The sequence below is a fragment of the Struthio camelus genome, chromosome Z (assembly GCF_040807025.1).
Source record: "Struthio camelus isolate bStrCam1 chromosome Z, bStrCam1.hap1, whole genome shotgun sequence".
In the NCBI taxonomy this organism is placed as follows: Eukaryota; Metazoa; Chordata; class Aves; order Struthioniformes; family Struthionidae; genus Struthio; species Struthio camelus.
In genome coordinates this window covers 31,860,690-31,878,790 of record NC_090982.1, presented here as the reverse complement: position 1 = coordinate 31,878,790, position 18,101 = coordinate 31,860,690, and the positions used below count along the sequence as shown (strand labels likewise).

At 37.6% G+C, this 18,101-nt stretch overlaps 1 protein-coding gene across 7 annotated transcripts in view; it reads left to right on the top strand.

The window, feature by feature from the left end:
- LOC104144611 (cytosolic carboxypeptidase 1) overlaps positions 1-18,101 on the top strand; it is a 74,306-nt gene that overhangs the window by 10,525 nt on the left and 45,680 nt on the right. For 2 of the 7 annotated variants that reach the window (XM_068927084.1, XM_068927086.1), the window contains exons 2-6: positions 8,589-8,720; positions 9,755-9,826; positions 16,158-16,288; positions 17,389-17,456; positions 17,924-17,987. In XM_068927084.1, coding sequence (XP_068783185.1) covers positions 9,795-9,826; positions 16,158-16,288; positions 17,389-17,456; positions 17,924-17,987 — 295 coding nt within the window. In that variant the 5' untranslated portion in view covers positions 8,589-8,720; positions 9,755-9,794. Of the gene's footprint in view, positions 1-2,035; positions 2,431-8,588; positions 8,721-9,754; positions 9,827-14,916; positions 15,076-16,157; positions 16,289-17,388; positions 17,457-17,923; positions 17,988-18,101 lie in introns of those variants that run through there. The other 5 variants (XM_068927088.1, XM_068927085.1, XM_068927087.1 and 2 more) reach the window with 5 other exon arrangements.

Here is an 18,101-nt window from a genome sequence, read left to right as displayed (position 1 = left end):
TCAGAAGACAGTGTACTTTCCTCAACTCATTGTTATTTTGGTATTCTCGAGTTCATGAACTTATACATTGTGCACTACACCTATGTTGTAATAGACAGATGGCTTATATTAATGAGTATATTAATTTAAAAAAAAAAAGTCATGAGTTTCAAAGTACTCATGAAAAAACTGCTGCTGCTCTAACTTATGTCAGAGCTGTAATCAGCCCCAGAATCAGAGAAATGTTATGACTTGGGCATTTCTCTGTCTATTTCCAGATACCTGCTTTGTGCTCTGAGGGAGTTTTGCCATTGTAGTTGGCAGCAGAGGCAGACTACTAAAATTCCATGCAACGCTCTGGAAAAAGTTAGGATTTCTGTTGCGAAATGATTCTTAAATCCTTGCTGAAAAGATGCTAAAACTGTAGTGCGAGTCTGTGTGTCTCCCCCTCTCCCCAGTTCCTTTCCCCCTCCATTTTTGGGGAAGGGGAAAGTCTGAAAATGTGATTCTAAACTGTTCCAGCACTGACCGTTTGAATTCATCACCAACTTGTACGGAATCAGCCGTGATTATAGAGAATGACTGGCTTTCGCGTCGTTAATGTTGGTGCCGTGCTTTGACTGAAACATCTTTCTAGCATGCGTGTTGGAATGGAAACATGAGGCTGGAAGTCACTGAGATATTTTTATAACTCTCCAGAATACTGAAGGTAGTATTCTCACTAGAAAAACTGAACCCTTCCTCTGATTTCTCTTGATAACGATAAACATATAATTAGTGGATATGTGGAATCTTCTTGAACTGGGTTAACTAGAGTACCTGTTCTTACTAGTTCAGAAAAAACAAATTCTTCTGTGTAAGCGCTGTGCTTTCACATTTTGGATGTTGCTTGCTCTTTCACAGGAAGATCGTTTTATCCTCCTATCCTTATTGAAACAAACGATGTTAACATTAGATGCATGTGATGAGTTTGTCTCAGGTTCTGTCAGAGAATTTCCTTTTCTGGATCTTCCTGTTTACATGCAGATGACTTTGTCGCATAATCCTCTTTCAGCAGAACAAATTTTTACTGTATGTTTCTGATGTCTTAATATACTACTCTTTTTTTTTTTTTTTTAACAATTGGCAGCGTAAATTAAGAACAGTAAGTTTTTTTTTTTTTTTTTGAAAGCTTTGTAAAAATAAGTCTATTTAGACTCCCTATGGGGAGCAAAACCTCCAAAATTATTTATGAGAAGCTACAATTAGAGAGGGAAAGCTTCTGAGAAGACTCTCTGAAGTCCTCTTGGTTTAGAGAAGGAACTTGCTGTTTTACCTCATGTTTAGGTTTTAGTCTAGAGAAGGCATTCAACTCACGTTCATTTCCTAACTGTTCAGCAAGGTATCTCATGATTAGAGCCTTTGCAGCCTTTAAATGTCACGGTGATCCTCTCGAAACACATCTGGTGGTTCTTGACAGATGGGTCAAAAGCTTGTGTGAGCCCTTGCTCTTAGGAGATCACTTCTGCGATATGAATTGCCGGTGTCTGAAAGAACTGGAACGCCACTGAAGTCACTTGACCCCTGGAGTATAACTGGAGTAATTTCAGTATTTAAATTCCTTGAGCGACATATAGAGGAATCAGGTCTCTTGGGAAGAGTATGAGCCTGCTGCACCGGGTAGCTGCTTTGTATCAGGGCGTTGAGGGGATTTCTGACGGGTGTATCCGGGGGCATGTCCTCACGCCCTGCTGCTGTCCCCAGCTTAACACTGCAGGATCCTCTGCATCGAGAAGATTATGAACTGTATTCAGTGTGTGTCCTCAATTCGGCATGGTTTATGCTTGGAAATAAGGTTTTGTAAGAGTTGCACGTAGAGGAGGGGAACTCAAATGTCCTTGCTTTCTTCTGCAGTAGCTGCACAGATGAAAATGCTGAAGCTGTCACCCTAAAAGTTCAATACATTAAAAGGTGCATGTGAAAGTTTTACTTCACATTTAAATGCCTTATGATTTTTGAGAAGCAGGATGTCCAGGGTTTTGTATAGTGGAGGGAAGTAATACTCTTTCAGTTGCTTAATGTATAATTTATAAGCTAAATGGTACAAATTGAGGTTTTGGAAATAGGAATGGTCGCTAAGAGATTTCATAGGCTGTGAGGTGACTGCATTTCTGCCTACTAATGAGCAGAATCGTGTTAAAAAGTGAAGAGCTGGAGATGCATCTGAGTAGATGATAATTGGGCAACGTGGAACCATAGATCTTTTTCTTTTGGGTCAAAACCACGCTTGTCAGTTTGCTTTCTCTCAGCTCGTGAGCTAACCAGGGTAGGTGTTTGGGCCAGTATCTTTGCAGACCATCCTTAGCCATCCTGACGGCATCGTTTGCAGGAGCAGTCCCTGAACTAGGCACTGGCTAGTGTTTTTGAGGTTTAGCACCATACTGATGGATGTTGCCAAGCTGAGAAGGTGAGGTAAGTAGGCTGGAGTGTTTTCTGTGCTTACTGTATGTGCAGTTCTTGGTCAGTATTTAGTTTAAGGAAATGCTTTGTTTCTGTTGTGTGTTTCTGTTCTTTCCCTTCTGGCTGTTTTTTTTTTTTTTTTTTTGTCGTTCCCCTTTTCCCCTTCTGCACCATTCACCTTCTGCCTGACAAATGAGTTATACTAGCTGGGCAAAAAGCGGCTGACTTTTGCAATAGTTCTGTCAACTTTAATCATGCAAGCTTTGAAAACGATACCCTGTGAGCCTGATGATAGCAAGTTTGTCGTGTCTTGAAGGGTAAGATTACAGAGTGCCTGCAACTTCCCAGGAGATTCTTTCACGGCAAGAAATGAAGTGCAGTTTTCTTGTTTTTTGCCTTTTTTCTTGCTAGCTGACTTTGTTTTTTAAAGGGAATTAGGTATGATAACAATTAGGTATTTACAGCTCTTTTTGGCTGCATATATGGGACTTTGTTTTTACAGTTAAGTGGACTGCTGGTAAACAGTTGTGTGACATAATTGGCAGGCTGCTTGACAGGACTTTGGTGCTTCAGCTTCTGTGAAGCTTTAAGCACGTCCTTTTAAAATGTCTAAGTATATACTGCACTTTATATAGTCATGTGAGAAAGCCAACACTTTGCTGTAATGCAGCAGCATGCAAACTAATCACCTCAGGCTTTTTGTTTCCCACTATAAATATTTATAGGAAAGGGTACAAGGAAAAGGTAATAGCTAATTTAAAAGTAATTTTTCTTCCAAGAGTCAAAGTTCTGAGCTTTTTAATCTTATTTTGAACTTGAAAATTAGACTGTGACGTTTTCACTGCTGTGAGGAGAGTCTTAGCTTTAGTCATTACTGCGTTATTTTTCTGCTGTTACCATGTCAAGGCTTACATCTTGGAAAAAAAAAGTATGACTGGTTTCTCTATTCTCTAATGAACAGTTTTTCAAAGAAGAACTACTTCTAATGTACCTTTAAGGTGGAACAGAAAATTATCAACCTTTCTACTAGCACTAAAAACTTTTTTGTGCTGCTGACAATTAAAGTATTAGAAAAAGATAACTGTTTAGTGTGTATTCTAAGCCAGTCTATTCTAATCTACCATTTAATGAAATATAAGAAGTAGCTAATCCTGAAAATTATTTCTCCTTGAGCTGTTGACAAGGACTTTCATTCCCATAAAACTTCCACAAAAAGAAGATTGTGGAGTTGATATTTTTCTTCATAAGAGTTTGTATAAGAAGATTCAAGAATTAGGTTAGGAATAGGCAACTTCTGAGAACAGATTTGAGCTGCAGTATTAGTTATAACTGCATTATGTATGTGTTCAACTTACTACCCTGTGATTGAATACAACTGAGATTTGTCAACTTGAAAATTAGTTGTGAAGCTGGAAGGATTCCTCCAGGTTTTTAATCACTAAAATTGGACTGTTACACCTTTTTGTGTACCCTTTTTATATTGTACCGTGGCTTGAATTCTCAGGATATGAAGCTGTTTGCTTCATTTGCTAATAACATCTCAAAGTTGTCCATGCAGGTTTTAATCTAACATGGCATCTCATGTTTTTATCAAGAAAATAAGTTTCTTTACGTACAATAGCTCACCTAGTTTGTATGGCTCTAAAAATAAAGGTATATTCAGTCAAAAATTCAATTCTTTAAGAAAAAAAAAAAACTAGTGAAAATTATCACTTGGGGTGAGAAATTAGGAATCAGTGTGTCATGTGTGAATGAGTTAATGATTAAATCTGTGGTGGGAGGGTTACGGTACAATTTCTAGTCTCCCTGCAGAGGGACAGTCCTCACTGTGGTATGAGAGGATGAGGCTGTGGGGCTGCACGGCTGCACTGACAGCAGCAGCCAGCTCTTGCCGCTGCCAAAGGGAGAGCGCGCACGCTGTCCTGGTGAACACCTTTTACATAACCTCAAGTAATAGATTGCAGCTCTCCGCGTTGTCTGCGGGTATTCCATAGGTTTTCACTGCATTTAGTACCTGATTTTTCAGCTTTAATACTAATTCAGTAGTTACTGTAATACTAATGGCTTTAAGGCTTTGCTGTTTTTCTCAACTGCAGTCTCAGGAGTATATCCGTGACTTTTTTCTTTTAGTAGCTATAGAGTTGTGGGGGCGGGGGGGCAACTGGACAGTAAGTATTCAGTTCTGATTTGGGGGCGAGAGATGCAGGTTAGTGTGGTGTTACTCAAAATGCTTGTAGAGAGCATGGCAGTTTGCTCTTTGGTACCAAGGTAGTGACTCTTGCTGTCAGAGATTGCTACTCATCCTAAATTTTGAGCATAGGGCCTATTCCCAGGATTGTAAATATACTGAAGTAAAAAGTCTATTCCTGCAAACAATTTTATGTTAAAAAAAAAAAAAAAAGGAAAACTGAAGTACTGTTATGGAATTAAGGTTGCCTAGCAGAAAACAAGGAATGCAATAGTCTTTTTATACGGTTGTATTTAAACAGACCCTTTTCAGTGTCTTGGAAAAAAATATTTCAGACTATAAACAGTTTCTGAGACTTTGTGGTATGTGAAGCGATGGCTTGTGAAAGGCCTGTTTGCTTCTGGTTTAATCCCCATTGGGGTTGGAGGGACCCACACGTGCTTCTGCGGGAGACAGAACTGACTTTTGGGAGCATAGCTAAGAAGGCAATGAACTAACATGGTGGAGGTTTTTAGACAAGTTGTAGCTCCACAAGTCTTATTTCCCCAGTATTTGTGAAGTTTTAAATCATAACATGGTTTCTTACTTCATAGAAATGTTTCTCTAATTATGTCAAATAATAATGAGCTATGAAATTGTCCACTGAATTTTGTATTCCTTCCTGTCTCTTTTGAGTGTTAGCTTTTTTTTATGCTGTACTGTTTACAAAGCTTTTGCTCAGTTACCTGTTTCCATGATCTGATAAAGTACACAACAACAATTTGTTTGCTGTGCACTTGTTTAGAGTTCCATTTCTCTTTTTTTTTTTTTTTTAGACTTTTCAAATCAGTAGCTCCATGATGAGCATAAATGAAGACTGAACTCTAGTTTTGAAAATACAAGGGGATGCTTGTAACTTTATTATCGTTCTTTGTTTGGCTTAGTATTCATAGATGAGCAATAGCAACCTTATAGGTTTGCAGGCTTAAAATGCTAGTAATGTTCAGTGAAACTAAAGCTTTGTTCTGTCCCATCGTGAATATAATCTGATATGCTGTTGTTACAAAACTGACTTATTTGTTTATGGTAATAAAATAGATTTTTGAGTTATTGAACAGATTCAGTGAACAATTGGCTTTTTTTAAAAGATATAAATTAAGCTAGTTAAGGGGAGTTTCTAGAAAGCAATGCAGAAAATAAAATATATTGCGAGTAGAGCTGCGTCGGGAGGATTTAGCGATAAAACTGTGCATACCTATTCCTATTTTTGATTTTTCCAGTCCTTTTGATGAAAGAATTTGGTGAACTGTCGTCTTCAAAAGGTAGTTAGAAAGCGCTCTGCAGTAAAGCCTTCTAGTATTAACTGTAAATCAGGTTTCAGGGGTCTTTGGCTTGTTTTAAGGAATCTATTTTCTGATTGAAGAAAGAAACAAAATGCAAAGATATTCTTAATCGTTGAGCTACATTTATCCTTCTGAGACAGAAGTATTCCGTGGTAAAGTATTTTGGTCCGTGGCAGTACGTGAATTTAGCTTGCGTGAACTCAGAATATCTTCCAGCTTATCCGCCGCTTGTTTCCCTGAGACGGAATTCTAGCAGCCTGAAGGCTTGAGGGGCTGTTCAGCTGCTGCTGAGAGCCCTGGAGGTACCTTCATCTGGCATGTCCTGGCCGTGCTGCTTCCCAGCACCTCTTTCTGTAACAAGAGTCACTTTGCCCTGTCTGACCAGCCCTGCTCCCTTTGCTTGCTGGGAGCTTGCCAGGTGCGAGTAGGCTTGTCTTCTGTGGCAGAAGACATTGTGGGAAAATGGGCTTGACCGCAAGACAGTCTGATATAATTTCCACGTGTATTTTTCAAAAAGGTAAATATCAAAAACTTTCAGACGGGGAAAAAAAATCCAGACCTGCTGTTGTTTAAAACAAACATACAGAGCTTCTCATGTGAGATCACTGTGTGTAATGTAGTAACTGGAATTCCTTTCAGAGGTGATGTGACTCAATTAACAATAAAAGTGCTCAGCACTGGCATGATGTAATAGCTGTACAGCTGTGACTGTGCAGTTTTTCTTAATAGGACTGTAAGGTAGGGTAAGGATTGGAGCTCAGTTTTGTGTTTTCCTTTCTAAAAATCAATTAGTGATTAATGGGAGATAAGAAGGAAAATAATACACAGTGAATGCGCATACCGTGAGAAACAAGTTCTGGTGATTACTGCACTGAATTTAATTTGGTTTCTTTGACATTATTTAAAGATGACCGTTTAGGAATTCCACCTGGATGACTTGCAATAGATAAGGAGTATAGTAGCTTTCCCCTGAAATAAACACCTCAGCTTAAGTACCAGACTCTTACAGAAGATGCAAGAAAAGCTGTATGATGGTACATATACAGTAACTGGTGAATAGTATTTACTTTTTCTCTTTTTTAATTCCCTCTTTCCATTAAGTACATGATGGAGAATGAAATTGATGACCAAGTGACCTTTAAGTGTGGTATCAAGTTCCTAGTACTGGTGTGAAGATGCACGGGTATCTTGCTAAGAGAGAAGATGTACAAGGGGAGTGGGATAGGCACTGACCTGATTTCAGTGGGGGAATTTTTACTGATTTACTTATTTTTTGAAATAAATGGCATTTTAGGTTCCTCTTCCCCAAAAGCAGTGGATTCAGGATCAAAAAAGTAAATGGATGTCTAAAATGGGAATGAGAGATGGTTGAACGCTCCTTTGGGCTGAAACATGAGTCAGCTTAGGCTGTGCATCCATGCTGCAGGTGGCTTGGCGAAGATGGCTGCAGCGGAACACATGAGATAGGTGAAACTGAGGAAAAAGAGGGCTTTGTTAGGTATCTCTAATGAAGAGTTTAGACCAGAAACGTCTGCAGTTCTTGATGTGTGATCTTTGAGGGTCACAGTAAGTCAGGAAACCTCAAAGCTGGCAGGAGTAAGGAAACATGAAAAGTTTCATGCAATGTTTTACAGTCCATTTCCATTATCTTAATGGTGGTAGCATTGCAATGAGTGCAGCTTGCTGATCTTCACCTTACCTGTGTGGAGAAATTTCCTATGGAGAGGCTCCTGTTACCACTATGCTGGTGGGAGATGGGAAGAAATAATGTTCCACAGATAATGTGAAATGGCTGAGAGATTCCACAAAATCCAGCATATGTCAACTTGAAATTTCATTAGTGAACCACCTTATTTCTCAACTTGAGGCTTCTGTGTTAGACTTTTAAATGCAGAAGAAGTGCTGGTAACTCATCCTTTTATTCTGCCACTCCTGTGGTTAAAAAATGTATTTTATTGAGAGGGATTTTTTTTTCGGGTTGAACCTGAACGAAACAAGCCACCCTGAAAACTGCAAGCCTACACACCTTCTCTCTTTACTTTTTTAGCAATTCTTTATTCAAAATAAGCAAATATTTAAAACAAAAAATAAAAATTCTTTATAAACAGCTATTTTTTGGCACATGTTTATTGGATTGTTAAAGAGAGATTTGGTACTTTACCATGTTTGAGTGTTCCACCACAACTCTCTGGATTATGGATACATACATTTCTATTTCTTTTCTTTTTCTCCCTATTCCTTTTCATTATTTTCTGGCTTTTGCTGTGCTTTTTCTTGTCTTCTTGTCTTTTCACCTTAACCTGCAGCATTTGCATATTAGTGCTTACTGAAATACTTAATGTTGCATTTAGAGTGAAATAAATTAAGACCTTGCGATTCAAGACAGTTTGGCTCTGTAGCTGGCTGCACTTGTAAAGCAGTTCAGTACACTTTAATATGTAGATACTGTTGGCACTGGCAGTCTCTTTATCATCTGTCTGACAGCTGGTCAATGCTAACGACACTTGACTACTTGAATAACAGTTCAAGAATGTAATGTTTTCTCCCCTAGTTTTCTCCCCTGCAACCTGTTTGGAATATCCTGACACTTAGAATTTGTCAAATCGTCTGCTTTGTGGTGGACGCAGCTGTTCTCCTATAACTATCCATTTTCTTTAAAGGAAGTCAAGACAGTTTACACTTGAAGGGTGCTTGGACAAATCTAGGACACCTGTTAACTTGAGTCAAGCTGGAGTTCTTGTGAAAAGCCAAGCATTCGCTTCCTGGTTGTTGGGGAAAGATTCTGCTTTCAGGTAAGTTTGGAAATAAGCTTGCTTCATACCTCTTCTGCTTTTGAGTTTTAGCAGTTGCAGAATAGAATTAAGCAGTAATCAAAACTTTGATAATTGTGTATGTTGAACAAAGTTTTTGAAGGGTCTTACACATTTCCTTTTTGGGGGGTGGGGTGGGGGAGGGTGTTTTTGACAGAACTTCTCACCTTCAGCTCCTAAGAGAGCAAGTGCCTTTTCCTCTTTCCTACCATTCATATTTTGAACCCCCTCCCCCCCCCACTTTTACTTTATATTCTGCCTTTAAACTAACCACTGTGCCTTTGTGCCTTTTGAGGACTTTACTTTTTTTTTTTTTTTTTTTTTCCCCCTCCAGTAGGACTATATGTCGTTCATATTTGATCTCATATGGAATCACTAAGGTTCAGTTCATGGTCCTGGAGACTGCAACCTTTATTGCTTGGAGGCACCGTTTGAGGAGACAGTGTACCCTGAGGACACAGTGTCCTTAAAAGGATAGGAAAACTGAGTCCTTAGCACGATATGGTTTCCGTCCAAGAAATGTATTCAGGTCCTGCTTAAATAAGGACACCAAACACTCCATGTTTCTCGCTGTGCCTCTTTTCCTAGTTATCTTATATGCACGTGAAATGATAGTCAGAAATAACTATATTATTATCCTCCTAATACTGTAAAGTAAGTTTAAAAAACGTGGCCTCCAGCAAAAACTTTGTTTGGTAACAGTCCGTCCTGGGCATGAAAATACTAGCAGTTAAGTCAGTGATATGATAAACTTCCGATTTATTATAATCGGACTCTCGGAGTTTGATAGGACTAAATTATAATTCAGACCCAAACTCCATACTTACTTTCCAATACTTTGTTGAAAAAGCTGGGTCAAACAGGTTAAAGAGAGAAGAGCTTGTGACAGTGTGAAGAACGGCAATCAATGCAAATTAACTTATTTAACATTTCTAGTGCAGGAGTAACTAATGCAGTGATAATATAAAGAACAAACAAATGTTGTTGATAATCTGTAATTGTTTACTATCTTCCAGGTTATCTGAGATGGTGATTTGACAAATCAAGTTTTCCGATATGAGCAAAGTAAAGACATCATCTGAGAAAAGGTGAATTTAAAACCATAGTGACTTCTCAATGTCGAGCTATTTGAGATTTGTAAAGAAGCAGTCTGCATCTTAGAAAATAAATACTACATTATGGGTCCACCGTTGGCAGTGGATGTCTTGAAACAGTGAGAGGACTCAGAATTGACTAAGTAACTTCACTTGTAATAAATAACTTGGCAAACTTAGAGAGTTGTGAGTTAGTCTTTACTTCATCGGAGATGTCTGTATTGCAGTGTACTTTTGACTAGCAAATATCAGGTGAACATTAAATTTCACTGAAACAGTTATCAATTAATTTCATCCAGAGATTGGCAAAACATAAAATGATTGCTACTGAAGGAATTAAAGGACAAGTTTCCATAACCTGCAATGAAGCCCCAATTTTGTCATGAATAAGATATATATCATTCTCCAGCAATCTTGCAATTGAGCATATAGCTAGGCAAAACAAGCATGAGATGGCATAAGAGTTCATGACTTTAAAATTGTCGTATGCTGTTTTCATGAGAATGTAATTTAGCATTATAAAATATTTGGGAAAGCTGTGAGATTATGTATGGAAGGCAACGTGTCTTAAACTTCAGGAAATTACTGAAGGCTTTCCGTTTTACTCTTTTCCTGTGGTAGCACAGGTTGAACCATCTTGTTTCATCCAACCATCCTGATGATTTAAAAAATTATTCTGAGGCAACAGAATAGGTTATTTTGGCTGTACTCTTAGCTATCTGAAATACCAGTCCTTTTCTAAATGAGTGGATGGATTTGCTCAGCTGTGGATTTATTGTACACCTTTGAGGGATCTCAAATTTGTGAGAAGGTTATATCATGCTGAATTTAAATGCTTGCATTTAGAGTGGTCTTTGCTTTTATTGAGTGTAGCAGTGGAATAGTATGATATTAAAGGCTGATTGTGCTTGGCTGTGTGAAAGACAGATCAAAAGAAATAGTAAAAAGCTACCATGTTTTCTGTTTAGGGCACATTAGTTTCTTACGCATTATTATAAGCAAAGCAAACTCTTCATCAGCAGTGGATGTTTTTGGAAGTACTGTTCATTATAATACATGAAGTGCACTAGCACAAGGAATATTAGCTTTCTGCAGAGTGGCTGTTTAAACGTCATGTATTCTTATTTAGTTATTGAGTTAAAATGAACGTTTCCGTCCCTGCAATGCAAAACAGTTTTTCCCTAATTTATGAATAAATTATGGAAAACCTGTGTACAGAGATAACAGTGCACCAATCGGAAATATCAGCTATCTGAAGACTATTGATAACTTTGGAGATAATTGAAAGAAAAAAAGGAATTTAGAAATGGTTTGCACTTGACTTAAGAAAAAAAAACTCACAAACAAGCAGAGCCCCTTACTGAAACTCCTCATGAGAAGTGTACCCAGTTAAAGTAGATCTTTACAGGCTCCCTGGAGCTTTTGCGAAGAGTATGCTGAAATATATGAGAGACCTTGTTTGCTGTGGGGGAAGAAGTCACTCCCTGATATGTAAATATACTGACTGACTGTAAACAGTGAAGCAATTTCAGAGGAAGTAAATACGATTGGGGAACTGAAAGTTTCTGATGACTTCCTCCATCTGGCTCTACTCTGTTGGAAGACTTTTTGCAAGGCGAACAGCCTAAAACCATTCTAAAGATAAGGGAATTTTCATAAGGTGCCATGGCAACCATTACACGTTACCTTTCTCATCCGACTAGAACTAGCTCCCTGAGTAGACACTTAAGAAAGGGGAAGGATGCGTTTGAGTGTGTAGTATAGTGAAAGTACTACATAATGAATAATGGGGAATGGTGAATCTCGCAGTTCTTCCGAATCAGAGTAAGCATGCTTAAACCTCCTGGGGGTTGGTGGGACCACATAAATGTGCCAACCATGAGAAAATGCGCTTTTAAACGATTTTTTTTTTCTTCTTGAGGGGAGTTTTCATTTCGGACGTGAACCTCGAGAGTCCTTTGTTCCTCGCTGTGTGAGCCCTGGCTTCCTCTGTGTCTACTCAGAGCTTTCACAACCAATGATGGGAGGAAATCCACAGAGCCATGTGGCTATTTAAAATCACACTGTGCAAATTGGGCAACAGTTGAAATGACGGCTGGTTTGTTTTTGCTTGCTTTCTGTAAGTTGGTGGTGTGAGAGGTGCTTTGAGCTACATCATGCTCAAGCTTTTGAAAGGAGAGAGGATTTCCTGCCTCTGAAGATTTGTTGTGTATGGATGAAATAAGCCTCGTAAACGTCCCCTCAAGCTGCCTAAAGAAAATCTGTCTAAATGAACTTATGAGAGCTGGGTTAAGTACTGACGGACTGAGAAATAGCAATAGTGCTTGTGTCTGTGGGAGTCAGGGAGCAGACGCTGAGTAATTGTAGGTTAGTCCTCTTGGCTGCTGTGCCCAGGCAGATTTTGGAAGAGTGAACCAAACAGGTGGGGCTACTAATGCAGGTGAGGCTACTAATGCCAATGGGGGGTTGAGTGGCTCATGAAAATGTCTAATTCTTCCTGAGAGAGAGAGGGTAACAGGTCCCTTGAGCAGGGAAGAGGCATTAAAACACCATATACTTTATTTCAGTAAAGCTTAAGCACACTTATGTACTTAAGCATACATTCACTTATGTATGAAGTTGCCATCAGGTAGCTAAGGCTACTGCTCCGTATAAAATTAGTGTAGAGTAGGTGCAAAATTGATCGGATACCAAAAGAACAGTTAGTTCTTTGCTGTCTAGAGGAAAGAATGCACAGTCTAATTTCTGTGTATGGTGATTTTCTTCGTTTTTTTCTGTTTCTGGTTACAGTGAATGACTAAAAAGACTCTGAGGTTCAGTTAATGATCTGAAAGATAGAAGAAGGTGCTTGTTAAAAGTTGCAGGTAACTTGAGGCTGAGGAGGTCTACAAAAACCAAATAAAAATTCAGAATGCTCCTATGAAATGCAGGAAATGGTCCTAAATATTTGACAGGAGTATGTGCAAAGTGCCGTGCTTGGGGAGGAATATCATGTGAACAGGTAAAGGATGGCAGACAATCACATTTGTTGTGGGGAGGGCCAGAAATAGTAAGCTTAAACTGCAGTGAGAAAAACTTTCCAGTGGAGATATGTAAAGTGTTAAAGTTGCCTTTGGTTATTGAAACACCATTTTTGGCAGGCCTTAAAGGACAGGTTGAGCACATGTCCGTCAGGAAGAGCAGAAGTGTTGATTCAGTGTTGTGGAGGGTCATAATTTTATGACCTTGTGAAGCTCTTTCTAGTCCTCCTGATCCATGATTTTTATAGCTAAAAGTAGTAGAGACGCTATGTAATACTTGATAACTACTAGGGTTGACTACTCCTAGGAAGCTTTAGAATGGGTGAGGTGAAAAATGTGTCCTTTCTCGTAGTAATAAGAAGAGTTCTTTACACTGGGGTAACACAAGCCGGGTATATAAAAGGCTGGCCACGATGTTCAGAGTATTCATGTGAGGTTCAGGAATGCCAGCAGTTGAAGAGGAAATTTAGCGCTGAGGGGACACAGTTTTTACTGTGCCATTCTGATTATTTCCTGGAATTACATAGCTGTTGCATTAAAGATACTGAATTCTGTGGCTACCTGTCTTTTTCAAAGAGATGTCTTCTAGATTTGAATCCTGATGGTTTGTTTGACAAAATGTATGCGTTTGTGTTACAAATATCAGAAAGATATTTGCAATATAAATAGCAGAATTTCTGATTTGTAGTACAAATATCAGAAATTGGCTTTACATTTTGTTCTTGGCTCACATGGGTTGTGGCAGCAGTATGACTTGCAGGAGCAGCATCCGTCAGGCTGGCTGCTGTCTTTCTTGTCCTACGGTCTTTTTGAGTTCCAGTGCAGATATTGAAAGCTGTCTTAGTATTACATAGTATGTGTATTAGCATAGAGTATTAATAAGGAAGGGTATAACTCCTGCTATAAGAACATAATTCAGGTCACTCCTAGCGAGGAAGAGCAAATCAGGACTTTGGTTTATATTTTGGTATAGGTTCTGAGCTGGTCTCATTTTCAGGAACCCTTTACCGAATGTTTTGAAGGCATGCAGTGATATTTGGCTACCCTCTGTTGGAAGACTTCTTGCAAGAGGACTAGCCTAAAACCATTCTAAAGCTAACTGAATCTGAAGGTTAATATTTCTGTTTAACTGCTACAGCGAGAACCCGTTGCTCTTGCAGAAATTCTAGCTCAAAACTTAGGAATTAAATTGCTGGCTTTCAGAAGATAGTGCCCTTCAGTGGGAATGACTTACCATTCCTAAAGTTTTTAAAGCTTTTAGTAAGTATGGAGAGATTGTGTTAGTAATATTACTTCTGTATGGCAGTGTTATTTTTCAGAATTTGCTGGCTTCGTGAATCGAGAATCGGGTTTACTCTGAAATTTTGATACCTTTACTGAGAGTTTTGTCTTTAACAGAAATTAAGTACCATTTTTTAATTTGTTCTTAAGGGTTATCCTCGTTCTTATGTTGGGTTGTTTCCAACTTTCAAGCTCTGTTTATTTTGCTGTGAGACCAATGATATATCAAAATGAAAATTACATTATATATCTATAAATTGGAGCAGCAGTTCTCTTACACTGTTTCTACATAGGTTTGTTGGACTATATGTGTTTTGATTTTAGAGCTGGAGAGGACAGCATCTTTAGGAAGTTTGTCAATTTGGCAACTGTTTGTAGCTTTCATTAAGATCTTGGATTTATTTTGGAGGATTTCAAATTCAGTGAATAAGTGCAGGACTGGAAATTAAACAAAATAAAGCTTGTGCAAACAGCTTATGACTTTATACTATCCTGCCTTGTTTTGGATGATGGGAGAAGACTAAAGGATTTATGCCTTACTTGCAAAGGAAAGTAAAATTTGACCAAGACGGATTTATTTTAGTTTAAAAAATACTTTTAAATCAAAGTCTAGCAAGTGGTTGAGAAGGTGAGGTATTTATATTGAAATAATTTTATATTGAGAAATAACATTTGTAATTAATATAACATTTATAATTAATATAACCTCTTACTACTGGTATTGACAACTTGGAAGTATTCTCTTTAATCTGAAGTTGTTTTTTGGTTATGCTTTTCATTTAGATGTCAGTGTGGAAAAGTAATAGTGATGGAAGGAGTTTCCACTGCAGCTGTTATATCAAATTATTTTCACAGCAGTGTGACCTTTGCTGTCAGCTACCTTTTTGCTTGATATTAACATTTTTGTCCACATGTGAACTAATTCTTTTAGCAGAGTTCACTGTAAGTATGAAACCTTTTCACAGATATAAAATACAGATCAAGGAGTAGTAATTCTTCATTATTATAAACAACACTGACAGTATTTATAAAGCTAATGTCATAAACTTCAATTTTATTGCAGATGGCGAGAACCTTTAGTATGTGGTCAAATGAGTTATTGTTGATTATTGCAGGACTATAATGTTACAAGTGTAAAAATGTGGGACAGTTATTTCTTGCAAACCATTGTTTCTTCTAGTAATTATCATGTGAATTACAGTCATGTAAACATGTGTCTGAAAATGACTTTCATATGGCAATGTGAATCTGAAAATGATTCTGAATATTTTTTACAGTAAAAACTGGAGAAAAAATGATTTCTATGCTGGCTGTATTTTCAACGCTGTAAATATTTATATTAACTGTCCTTATTTTTATCTATAAAAATGCCCCTTTTTGAAATTTTTCGTTAGATTAAAATGCGTTTCTAGGCAAATTTGTGATGTCAGATCAAAATACTCCTGTGTTCAAAATGAATCAAAAATCTGGTGATATCCTTGGGCACTTTCTTAAATTCTTTGTTCAAAACAGTAATCTTTTTCTTCAGCTAATGGGTGCTTGTTTGTTAAGTTCTTGAATGATTCAATTCAGAAAGACTCTCCCTAAGACAAACAGTCCTTAGGACTACCCAGCTAGTTTTGGAGCAAGAGCGGCAAGTTTTTCTTGTATGGCAGGTTTGATGCAGTGTCATCACACTTGACATAGACTGTATTCAGTAGAAGTTACTCAAACTGATGTAGGGAAATAATATTTGTACCACTCTCTGTGTTTTGTTTGCTGCAAGTATTTTCTGTGGTTGCTCTTGGAGATGCTGTTATATATAATTAGTCTGCTGCAATGCAGGCTTTGCAAAATTTGTAAAGGTGCCAAAACTGAGGAAAATTAAGACTGTTTTCTTGTCAAGATAAAATGCAAAGGTGATTTAGCCACTCCCCTTACTCTGATCATGGGACTTTTGTTGCTAGTAGGTTTTTTTCTGATCTAGTGTTTGGTTTCACGTTCAGTGTGGATGGAAACATGAACGTAGGAAATATTTCTTGTAGTGTTTCTACCAGTTCTCGGACTATGTCTCTGCTGTCACAGCTGGAGAAGATCAATTCAGACTCCTTATTAGCAGAAGCAGACAATGCCAGATATGTTACTTCAAAGATCCTTCATCTGGTTCAGAGTCAAGGTAAATATCTCAACTTCTTTTGTTTTAATAGTTTTCCTTTCCTTCCTTTTTATATTTCTTCCTTGCTGGACTCTTTTAAACTTCTCTTCCTGCCTGATAAAGTTGGCTATCCATCTGTTTTCACCATGGGTGGTTTAAAAGCACCTGTTCAAGGACGTGTTTGATATTATACAGTATAGTATTTGGTTACCCTGGATGCATTTTGTGTTGTCAACAGGAATGGTTTCAGTAATAATTCATGGGATAAGAATAGCTGATGTGATACTGTCACATGTGGTACATTGTAACATATAATACAGGTCTGCTCTAGTTAAAGTATTAATACATAATGAAGTGTTTCCTCATTGCCCAATTGCTTTTAAAAGTATACTCATATGAAGAATAAAATCTTTATTTTTAAGATGATTTTTGTTTAGTTTAGTGCTGTTCAGCAGTGGCCTCCTACCAAGGTAGACTTGACCCACTGTAGGTTTTTATATGCAATTCCATGAAATAAACTGGTTAATATTAAAAGTTACAGCTGCTTTTGCTCCCCTTCCTCCCCTCTCCCCTAGATGTTAGTTATTTATAGTCCTTTTCAAGCTATCTTAAAGCTGTTTTCAAACTAAAAAGAATAACATCTAGTGATATGATACTATAAAAACTTGTCTATAATGAAGCAAATATCTATCTATCTGTCTATATAAATATATAAATAACTTGCAATAAATTTGCTGCTGGAAGTCTCAAGAATGTAATCTCCAGTAATTCTTCCTGGGATTCAGAAATATCTGGAAGATAGCTTGCTTACGGCTTTTTTTCTTACGGTTCCCCTTCACCCGTTCCTCTCCCCCTCTTCCTCCCCTCCCCCCACCCCTTAAAATCAGGGCCTGTAAGCTTAAACACAATATTGTTGCACAGGTAAAACTAAAGATTAGTTTTGAAAACACTTAAGTCTGTTGCCTATTGATGTGTTAATGTTTCTTATACCTGTGTACAGTTTTTCTTTTAATGGATTTTGTTATTTGTAGCTTAGTTTTTCTGATCTGTACGTATAGGATTAGTTTTTTTTCTGCAAAGCTACTATATTAAAAGAAAAATGATGTCTTTCTGACTGGCAGAAAAAACTAGGAAAGAGATGACTTCTAAGGGTTCCACCGGAATAGAAGTTATCCTTTCAACCCTAGAGGTAAAACATTTTAATTTGTGTGGTTATGTGTACATTGCAAGTTTTTCATATTATCATTTAGGCTTCATACTATTAAATATATTTTTATCTTAACTCTTATCTCCAAAAGTTGTGTTTGTCAGAGGGCTGTAGTGATTCGGTAGGATCTTTAGGCCTCATAAACTAAACTACATAAGACTGTCAGTCCCTTTTTGAAGAATATTCTAAGAGATTATTTGTGAACTGTTGCTTTTAATTAACAGAGAACTAGAGAGATACTGAGGATACCCGAATGCCGTACTGAGAACCAGATTTTAATTGGTTCTGCAGATATTTCAGGCTGCATGGTGGGATGGGTAGCTGGGTGGTAATGTCTTAAGTTTGGTTTGATTCAGCAGTGGAAATTTCTCTGAGTTTTATATATCTAGAAACTCCTGTATTTGGTGCATAAATTAAGCAAGGAAATATCTTTTTTTATTTCATTTCAGAATACACGAGATCCTCAAACTACTTTAAATATATTGAGTATTCTCATTGAGTTAGTCTCAATTGGTAAGTTTTCATCAAGGAGCAATTTGTGATGATAATCTTGTATTCTTCTGCAGACTTATTTTTTCTTTTTTTCTGAAGATCACTAAAGCAAAAGTTATATTGTGCATATTTCTT